At 41.0% G+C, this 11,145-nt stretch overlaps 1 protein-coding gene across 1 annotated transcript in view; it reads right to left on the bottom strand.

Moving 5' to 3' along the window:
• Window positions 1-525: 525 nt before the first annotated feature.
• Window positions 526-11,145, bottom strand: part of plcb1 (phospholipase C beta 1) — a 315,255-nt gene continuing 304,635 nt past the window's right edge. The window contains exon 31 of the mRNA XM_078556434.1: window positions 526-3,101. Within this exon, the coding sequence (XP_078412560.1) occupies window positions 2,871-3,101 (231 nt within the window). The 3' untranslated portion in view covers window positions 526-2,870. The remainder of the gene's footprint in view (window positions 3,102-11,145) is intronic.

Here is an 11,145-nt window from a genome sequence, read left to right as displayed (position 1 = left end):
ATGCCCTGCCATGCAGTGCCTTTTGCCTTTTCTGGAACTTTCAAGTTAGCACCTTTGATAACAGATCAGCACACTTGGGATTTACAAGTGGTAATGACCGTTAAAAAGGTCAAACTTCTATCTACCAAAAACCTTCTTCCATTTGAACTACTGCTATAGGCATTTAAAATCCCTTCCGTAGCATGTCTCGTCCCCAAACTTTGATCCCCTCGTTACCGGCAGTATTGTGTATGGAGTTCCTCAATGTACATACATAATTCATTATTTTTGAAATGTTCAGTGGGAGTCTGATGTGCTGAACAGCCACTGCATTTTGTTTGTGCTTAATTTGTAAACACTGCAGAGATATCTATGGCCTGTAAGTAACTAAGATGTTAAATCTGACACGGTTTTACTCATTCACCAAAGGGCCCAATTACTGCTGGCTAAACTTGGTGAAACACGTGCTGTAGAATTAAGTCCCCTGGGTGTTCGTATTGTGCTGTCCCAAAGTTTGCACTGTGGTAAAGAGTTGAAACAAGTAGCTGCATGTACACATGTCCTTTATTTATGTCTTTGTCAGTCTAATTTCTCAAAATAAATGGCAGTGTTTTTATTTCAAAAAACAATACATAGCAGATATTCTTGCAATGGTGACAGAGAAACACATGTTTAAAGAAGTTTTATTTTTCCATGGTAACGGATGAACGCACATAAAATTACTGGTGGAAGAAACATCATGCCAGAAAATTGCATAGAATTCATACAAAATTTGAATACGCATTTCAGAACAAGTTGTCATTGTCAAAGACAATATTATTTACATCCTTTTTATGTGAAGTGTTCCCTTTGTCACATTTTGTTATTCTACAGTCAACTTTAAGTCAAAACATTTGAACAATATTAGAGCACAGACCATCCATTTAATATGATCAGTGAGATAAACAGAATTATATCACACTCACTTTTATTACGCAATGTTATTCATCCAGACCTGATTTACGAGCTGAAGTTTGTGAAACATTGTTAAATGTCCTAATCCAAAAATGACCCGCATTTAATGCTGAACACAAGCTGTAGTGTTTACAGTTGTTAAATGATGTGCACATACAACCCAGTTCAGTACAGAACAGCCCATAGATACAGATTTCCACAGTAAGTACTTTGAATATTCCACTTAGACAGATACAGAACAAGGCAAACACTTCAAAGGCACAAGACTTTCACATCATATAGACCCTTTCTGTTAGATTCAACAAATCTAATTCAAGTAACGTTAAACAACAAATATAGCGTGCGTGTATGTATGCATATGTATGTTTTATATATATGTATATATATAGACACACATTTACACACACGCTTCCACTACAACTATTGAAAACTATGGGGTGTAATACAGACAGAATAAAACTATGAATTTCTGTTTTTGCAATAATCTGTCACAGTTAAAACCAATAAAAAGTAAATAAAAAAGATGCTCCATCATCAAGTCTAGGCATTTAAATAGCTGGACCTGTGATGGTGGTGTTTTTATTAGAATGGGACCTTAAATTGTATAAAAATAAAGAGACTGTTTTACTGAAACATCATATTAGACAAATACTGCACCAAATGATGGCAATAAAAGGTTTTCACTCAGAATAATTACATGAACTGAATGCAGTAACAATATAAGAGTCTTCAGGTTTATGTATTTCATAGTTTGAGCAGCCACTATGACATTGAAATGTTTTTGACGTAAACTAGTCTCTTAAATCTTAAATCACTTATCCTGCTAATTTAACTGCTGCAATACCTGTATCTGTTGTGTGTTGGATATATGGCATAGAATGAATAATGCCAAATGCCAAAGAACTCAGGTTGCACAAATTGTTTCATTGACTGTCCATTATTGTGATATTTACTAAAGTTACCAGTGATGATTAATCATCAGCCGTCTTGCATTTTCAGTGTTTAATTTTGAAATTAAAATTTCATTCACAAAGTGCATTCATACACATTAATACAATGACTTGCTTGCATTTTTTTCCCCTTCAGTTCGGGATATTTACAACCACTGGTATTGTACAAAACAAATTTTACAAATGACTTAGATGTGTAGCAAGTTACAATATTTTGATTGTGCAGTTGGATATAAGGACTTTCCGTTACATCACTCACATTAACTTGTAATAACAATCTTAGTTTAGAAAAACTGTGATATCAATGTAACTTTACTTTGTACACACAAATCAAAGACACTTTTTTACTCTGTAAAGCTACCTTAAAGTACATTACAGCACAAACTCCACGACGAAACTGCCTCTTACAGTTATATTATAAAGTATCCACAGTGATAACCATAATACTTCCATCATGCATGCATCCCTGAAACTTGTTTCCCATTGAATATACTGGACAAAGCTATACAGTAAGTTTTAGAATTGCACAACCAAAACTCCCATTATATTAAGCAACATTCTTAATTCAGCAATGTCGACATTAAAGTATGCAGCAATGTACAATTCTTTAGATAAATGTACTTAATGTAGAAAGCAAAGACAATGGCAAACCTGTGCTTGCAGCTAAAGCAAAGGTTTCTTACAACACAGTGCAATCATGCAATGTTATGGATACGTGGCTGTTGAGCTTGGCCTATTAAGTACTATAGGTCTCAAGTTCCTCTTTGATGGTTTTAAGATGAAATGGGTGGCACTGTACAATTAGTTCCGCACTGGCACTTGAACTGAATGTACACACATGACCCTGACACTGCACTGTATGCTTGACTAGGTCTTCCAGACTTGTAATCAAGCAGTTATTCTCCTGCCTACATCCTTCTGTGTTGCAGCCCCCCGCCCCAAAAAAGATGCAATAGAATAAGACAGTTTAAAGATGGGATCTGCCTATTAAAGTGATGTATCGAAGACTTTATCTGACTTATCGTCTTCTAAGTCATCTTCATTTGAGCATGACTTATGGTTCAATTTCCCATTGTCTGGTGTGAGGGAGGGAGGTGGAGCACTGTGATCTCCATCTTCACTGAATTTTCCTTTCAGCGTATCCTGTACAAATTCTTGGATTTCCAGAGGCAGCCTCTTAAACTTGTCTTGGTATTCTTGATCAAGATCACTCTGTAACTGCAAACAAGAGGAAAACTGTAATGCCATAAATTCTCCAGACAAACAAATTAAGACTTCTTTATCGCAGAGCGGGAACACCCTCTTTCACACAAGCGTATGCTGACATAAACAACACATTTGTGTTTCTAGGTGATGTTAATCCTTTCAGTAAAGTCTAAAAATGTGTTATGTGTATTGGTAACTGGGCTGGTTGGAAGATAGAACAGTAATCAGTTCCCATCTTAAGGTATTGCACACAGAATGAAATAGAGACCCCAAAACATATTTTCTTTGGCAATTTTCCCCCTTCATTCTCGACTGAAGGCTTTGATTGCTGCTGGGTCTTTGTTCTGGGAATGTCTGGCATTTTTCCATCAGTGGTCGATTGCCAGCCTTTATGTGTGAGCTTACGCAATGTAGATGGGAGGCTTTTTGACCACAGGGCCAATGTTGTAGCTCACCCATTGTCCACACATGCAAACACACACATGCACTGTTAGGTAATGAGCATGAGTGGAAGCCCTAACTGATCATTGTCCCCTCCCAAAGCCAGCTGGTTGTTAAGTTGAACTGTGGCATTAAAATAGCTGCCTGGACCGGCCTCAGTTTGGACATCCTGGTCTGAATGGCTCAGGTACAACAGACTTTATCAACCAAGTCATCAGAAATGCTTCAGATAGTCTATCGCACCGTGAGGAGCAGACTATATAGGCTCTGATTTTAACACTACCAACTAGATGGGATCAGTGGTTACAATTTTGAGCCTGGCCGGAAATAGGCGGGTGCCTTATAAATATATGCAAATCAGGGTGTGATGCTAATGGGATGATGCTTTTTTAACTGGGCAGGGGCAGAAGTTGTACCCAGTGGCCAACCTGCTCAGCAAAATCTCAGATTGTCCTCAGAAAGTGGCTAATGGGAGCTAACAATTTAACAGGAGGCTTATCTGAAGGCAGAAGTTTACAGAGACATTTTGAATTCCCAAGGCGGCTAAATTAACTATTCCTCACTTGAACATTGCTGAAAGGAGAGAGATGTTACCGAAATTTTTCGTCTTGCACTCATCAGGACAAACGCAAGAATGTCAAATTTCAAGCGATCACAACAATTTGTACTGCAGGAGAAAAGAGTGCTGACTGGGGGGGATAGTAGTGTAGTGGTTATGTCATTGGACGAGCAATCCAGAGGCTCAGGTTAATGATCTGGGGACATGGGTTCAAATCTCACATGTCCCTGGCAAGCATAAATGGTCCATATAACCAGCTCAACTAATTATCTTCAATTGATTGTTAGTGTACTGTGAGCGCACTCAGGATTGTTCAGAAAGTGCAGCCCAATCACATCTAACAGTAGACATTTTGTTTTGGGTTTAGCAAGCACAGGCTGGTTGAATACGAATAACTGAAGGAACATGCTGTTTGATTTGATCAGCCATTTTCTGGCACATACAGCCTGTGTACCTGGCATCACAATGGCACATCAGATCAAAGCCAACTTGCCAGTCAATCAGCACCCTTTTTTCCTGTAGTATAAATTGGGGATCATTTGAAATTTGGCGTTCTTGCGTTTGATGAGTGTACGGCGAAAAGCTTCAGCAACATGTCTCTCTTTTCAGCAAGATTCGTGGTTCTCACTTTGTGAGGCTTTGTGGCTTCATTCACCCTGACCAAGCACACTTGGTGCTTGTCATGGCTGCCTGTATTGTTTATATATTCTGGTTAGAGGAAGATGAACACAATAACAGCAGCCTGGTCAACATAGGACAAGCAGCAACTGCGAACGTTAGAGCACAGCAGGCAAGAGGGGGAAGCCAGACAAGCCAGGGATCAGTGGACACTGAAAATTATTTCTTCACCTTCTTAATCCACTCACCTTAAAAAAAACAGACAAAAAACCATCCTGCATTAACAGTCCTTGTTACCCACTTCCCCACTCCCTTTGCCCTGCATTGTGAAACCATTCAGCCCCTTTATCTGCGATATCAGTGATCTTCCCTACACCCGCTTACAGTGAAAGTCATGGCCTATTTACAGAAAACTGTCAATACCTCCTCTGCATTGTCCTGTAATAAATCACACTGAAAGCTTTCTGTACAGATATTGCATGAAATAATGGACCACCACTCAATGGGAACAAAATAAGACAGTTCTACAGAAACACTTTTTTTCAGCTGCAATATTACAAGGATTGACCCAATTTAGTTGTTTATTATGTGTCAAAGAAGGATTAGCTGCTCCTTGTTCACTGGAGAGCATTAAAGAAGCAATGTTTTTTTTTCCATCCAAAATCTTGTAGCAAACTGCAGTACAACAGCTAACGTTACTGAAATTTCCTTATAGGGCAAACCTAGGATTTAGCCAGTGCATCTTTTGGTCTATTATGGATACAAGCTGTGAATTGAAAAATGCAACTGTGAGTGATTCCTCAGTGGATCAGGAATTTTATCCAGTGAGCGTAAAGTTTCCTGGTTTTGCTCCCCTGACTGGAAGCCGATCTCAGCCTGGGCAGGGTTAGATGTGTTAAAACTGGGCTCCAGGCGAGGGATTGGAGGTGCGCATTCAGGGTTCCTCCTCCGAATCACAATGGCGGCTAGTGAAATTGTGTGTGTGCTTGCCTGCATGCAAAGAGAAGAAAGCTTGGCCATAAAGGCTCTCGTGATCACTGTTATACCTCATGCATAAGGCAGGCTACTGGATTGTGACTGATGCCCACAGAACCCTCGCAAGAAATTAACGGGATAGAAATTGGTACACTCCACCCCATTTTGCTGTGCCCAATCCAGCGCAGGCATCCAAGCCTGGCATTAGGTATCCTGACTATAATTTAGGGCACACAGCCTACTGAAGCACCCTTTGCTGGAATTTTTCAGAAAGAGCATGAGAGTTAATTAGAAGTTGCCAAAGGATTTCAGAATTATTTTATAAAAACAAACTGAGAGAGGAGGAGCAAGACTCCTCCATTGAATCCTTAGGGCTGACCATTACCCCTTCACCTTTGTAACCTGCTTCAACCCCCTCCCTCCGGGGCTTAGTTGAGGGCCACATCTTGTGAGTTAGCAAACTAATGCTGATGATCCTCCACCCCCCCCTCCCCCGAGTTGCCTAGAGGCGCGGCCAATGCTGGCAGCCCATCACAAATATGTGGAAGAGACCCAAAGGCCAAATTCCCTTGATTCCTGGGCCTATTGGTTCAGGCTTTTGCTGACTGCACAGTGCTCGAGTCTGAGCATGGGCCTGAAGATTGGGCCTGAAGATTGGGCCTGATGAATTTTTGCACCAATACTTTCAGGAGGAGAAGGGAGGGAAGCATATTGGCAAGAAGCACACAAAAAAAACACAATGTTACAGAATGTGGACACACATAGTAATGGAAACAATAATAAAATGTCATTTAACAGCAAGTGCTTCATGGGTTGAACATGCAACATTTATAGGAATGCATTAGATTTTTAAAAAATGCATATGAAGCAGGTTTATAACTGGCAATGGAAATGTATTCAACTTAAAATTCTTAAAAAGGCTAATTAAATTAATATATCCAACATGTCATAATATTACCTACATTACTCACCATGCACCTAACCCAGTGATCTAATCCAGGTTGAATAGCAGTCAACATAAGCAAGATGACACCAAATATACCTAAATCCCTAAGCATGTATAATTTCCAGGGAAATCGAGGGAGCGGTGCAATCTTCCATAAATAACATACAAATTGTATACTGGCCCCATAAAATCGGAAAGTGTGCTATGAATTTCAGAAATGGGCATAGTAACATGGTGTTTTTTTTTCCACTTTGAAATATGAGAAACTAGTCTTGCAACAATGCAAAATACCTTACTTGTTGGAAATATAACAATTATTGCGTACTCAGTAATGCCAATTCCAAGTCTTGACCCAAAGAAGCAGAAGCAGAAAACAGTGGAGCCGCTCGAGCAGCATCGGTGGAGAGAGGAACAGGGTTAAATTTCCAGGTCTGTGGCCCTTCAGAACTCTTGTTGGGGCTCCAAGAATGGTCATCATGCGGAAGTGTTAATCTGACCTTTTCCCCTTCTCCGCAGATGCTGCCTGATCTGCTGACTGGCTCCAGCATGTTGCATTTTTATTTCAAATTCCTATCCCCTGCGGTATTCGGTTTTTAGTCTTAGCATAAATTGTTGGTGTTGTGATACGGTGTCGTAATTATTTAAGTGAATCTCAGCACTCTCGCATGGGTACTTGCACATACAACATGAGGAAAGGTTGGATCGGCTGGGGTTGTTTTCTTTTGAATAGGGATGGTCGAGGGGAGATTTAACTGAGCTGTATAAAATCATGAGGGGCCTGGATGGGGTATATAGGAAGGGCCAATTCCCCTTAGCAGGAAGGTCAATAACCAGGGGGCAGAGATTTAAATTATTGCTGAGAAAAGAGACATGCTGTCTAAGCTTTTCATCTTGCACTCATTAGGACAGATCACAAGATTACCAACAGCAAAGGGAACAACAACTAATACTGCATGAGAAGAGAGTGCTGATTGGTTGGAAAGTGACTCTAATTGGAAGAGGCATTGTCATGGAGAATGCATGGAATGGTTAATTGCCAAGATTTTGTTCAAATTCACACCAGGCAGGTTCACCTCTGATTGGTCAAAGCATTGCCATGGGGAACGAGCCAAATGAATTTGAACACAAGTTTGGCAGTTAACTGTTCCCTGCTGTATTATCCATGGCAACACCTCTACCAATCAGAGCCCACTTGTCACCCAATCAGTATTCTCTTCTCGTGTAGTATAAATTGTTGTGCCCTTTATTGTTGATAATCTTACGATCTGTCCTGATAAGCGCAAGACAAAAAGTTAGACAGCATGTCTTGTCTTTCAGCAATACTCACATTCTGTACTAACAAACGAATATTAGAATTAAAGTAATTGGTCAAAGGATTAGAGAGGAGCTGAGGAGACATATTTTCACCTAGAGAGTGGTGGGTTTCTGAAACTTAGAGCCTGAAAAGGTTGGCAGAGGCAGAAACCCTCATCACATTTAAAAGTACTTGGATATGCACTTGAAGTGCCATAACCTACAAGGCTATGTACCAAGATCTGGAAAGTGGGATTAGGCTGGCACAGACAAGATGGGCTGAATAGCCTCTGTCCGTGCAGTAAATTTCTATGATTCTAGACGCTGGTGTAATAAGTGGAATCAATCCAAACATCAGTGTAACGATTTAAATTCTGTATGTTCCGTAAATTTGGTGCCTTTTATAAGCGAAGGTAAATGAAATTTGCATCAACTGGTATGTGTATTTTCACATTCTGACCTGAAAATACCCTGATGATTAATTGCAGTTGCATATATGTCGGAAGTTCATAATACTCTTGCCCTGGGACCCTACCAAACTTCAAATTTGATTCTGCAGTGTAATTGTCATTAATTAGAAGTTTTCAATCAGCATAGACTAAACATAATTTATCTCTTTATTTCCTTGTCGAGGTAGATTAGGTCAACTCCCTGGAATGTTAATTTACTCAGTCTCCTATGTCCTGTCAAATCTACGACTTTAAGTTCCATGTTAGAAAACGCTAGAAGCAAATATTGTTAAATCTGAACATAAAATGCTGAGCTAATAATTTTCCAGAGTTTTCTAACAGTAAGGTGCAGCGTATAACAGGAATAAAACAGACTGAATCAACTATAATTTTATGTAGCAAAAAACAGGATATTACACAACTAACATTATTGGATAAAGTTTATTTGCAAAAAAAAGACACCCCATTTGAAAAAGTATTCACTGTACATGTTTGTGCTTTGCAACACTTCAGAGAGACTATGTAAAAATGCAAGCGTTTTAATTGAAATAAAAGTATAGAAATAGCCTCTAAGAAAAGGAAATGAGGCTATTTTGATATAAACTATGTATCCCCCTTTATGTTTTTCAAGGAAAAGAAAAGCTTTTGTGTTCCAAGAAGGTCTTATTCTGAAAGAATCCTCAGTGGAGCCGTGTTGACTGACAGCCTCCTGCAGCTGAGGTTTTCTATTGTGCAACGGTGGGATCCTTTGGGAGTGCCACCTGTCACTGAATGCCAAAGCATTATTCGGCTCATACCTAAACAATAAAACCTCATTTTAACTCTACCTCAGCTTCTGCTGTGTTTTTCTGTGGGTTAACGAAGAGGCAAAAGGAAAGCGACCTGACGTCACCAGGCACGATGGGCTGAATGCCCTGTTTCTCCGCTGCATCATTCGACGCCGATAGGGGACTGATACGAAATGTTACCTCTACACTTCTCTCCCAGAAAATGCCGCCTGACCTGTTGGGAATTTCCAGCATTTTCTGTTTTCACCAAAGACGAGGGAGGTGCTGGATAGAAACAAAGGCAAAATACTGCGGATGCTGAAAATCTGAAACAAAAACAGAAAATGCTGGAAAAACGCAGCGCCTGTGGATAGAGAAACAGAGTTAACATTTCGAGTCCGTATGACCCTTATTCAGAGGGCTCGAACTGTGAACTCTTGTTTCTTTCTCTACAGACGCTGCCAGACCTGCCGAGTTTTCTTTTTCCAGCATTTTCTGTTTTTGTGCTGGATAGAAACTTCGCCCCAGATTCTCCTGGCAATAGGGCGGCCATTACATCACGCCACAATGTCAAACCGCCATTTAGCTGCTGCAATTTTATCCGGGAACTGTTATTAGCCATGCAGGGCAGATTGGAGGTGGCCTCCCTCTATTGGTTTATTAACAATGGGAGGCGGGGGGGTGCTGTGGTGCTGTTTTAAAAAGCTGCAACCAGTTAAAAGGAATTCGTGAGGCCACATCTGGAGTACTGCACCCAGTTTGGCCTCCTTATTTCAGGAGGGACATACTAGCATTGCGGGCAGTTTAGAGAAGGTTCACTCGGCTGATTCCTGGGACGAAGGGGTTTGTCTTATTATGAGGAAAGGTTGAGCAGGTTGGGCCTACACCCATTGGAGTTTAGAAGAATGAGAGGTGATCTTATTGAAACATGTAAGGTTCCAAGGAGCTTGACAGGGTAGGTGCTGAGAGGATGTTCCCCTTGTTGGGGAAACCTAGAACTAGGAAGCACCATTTCAGAATAAGGGGTCTTACATTTAATACAGAGGTGGGAGGAATTTCTTCTCAAGAAGGTCAATAATCTTTGGAGTTCTCTATCCCAGAGGGCAGTTGAGGCTGGGTCATTGATATGAACATACAAATTAGGGGCAGGAGAAGGCCAGTTGGCCCCTTGAACCTGCTCCTCTATTTAATAAGATCACGGCCGCTCGGTTGTAACCTCAGCTCCACATTCCCCCCTATCCCCTATAACCTTTCACCCCTCGTTTATCAAGAACCGATCTACCCCTGCCTTAAAAACATTCAAAGACTCTGATTATATTCAAGACTGAGTTAGGCAGGCTTCTGATCTACAAGGGAATCAAGGGTTATGAGAGAAGGCAGGAAAGTGGAGTTGAAGCCACAATCATACCAGCCATGATCTTACTGAAAGCAGAGCAGGCCTGAGGGGCCGAATGGCCTTTCCCTGCCCCATTTTCTTATATTTCTATGTAAAGGGCACCAGCAATTCTTAGCCGGTTGGCAGAGGAGCAGCAATGTTGGGTGGGCGTCACCAGCTGGAATGTCCTAGGCTTTCCGTAGAGCCAGTGGTGGGTGCTGCTGATAGAAGTGAGGGTCAGGAGGGACAGTCTGGTGGGCACCGAGGGCACGTGGTTGTACAGGAGAGTGGTGCAGTCTGTCTGGAGGGAGTCAGTGCAACTTCCAGTGGCCTAAGAACTGCTGCACATGTAGAAAGAGGTTCAATAACCTCTCAAGGGTGGCCAAGGCTCTGATGCCAACATATACCCTCTGCTTGGGCAGAATGAACATTTGCTTACTGATTCTCAATGTGAGCCCCACGGGACTCAATGCTGAGATGGGGCTCACCAGAGAATCTGCTCAAGTCTAGCAGCAGCTAATCTAACGTTCATTGTGGCGAGATTTGTGTTTTATAAATGAAGGAGAACAAATCTGAAAGAGTATTTTAAATAGAGGCTAAACGATCATTATAAGGCTCAGTGGATGTTTTATT

The sequence above is a fragment of the Cetorhinus maximus genome, chromosome 14 (genome assembly GCF_964194155.1).
Source record: "Cetorhinus maximus chromosome 14, sCetMax3.hap1.1, whole genome shotgun sequence".
NCBI classification, from domain to species: domain Eukaryota; kingdom Metazoa; phylum Chordata; class Chondrichthyes; order Lamniformes; family Cetorhinidae; genus Cetorhinus; species Cetorhinus maximus.
This window is presented reverse-complemented; position numbering and strand designations above follow the sequence as displayed.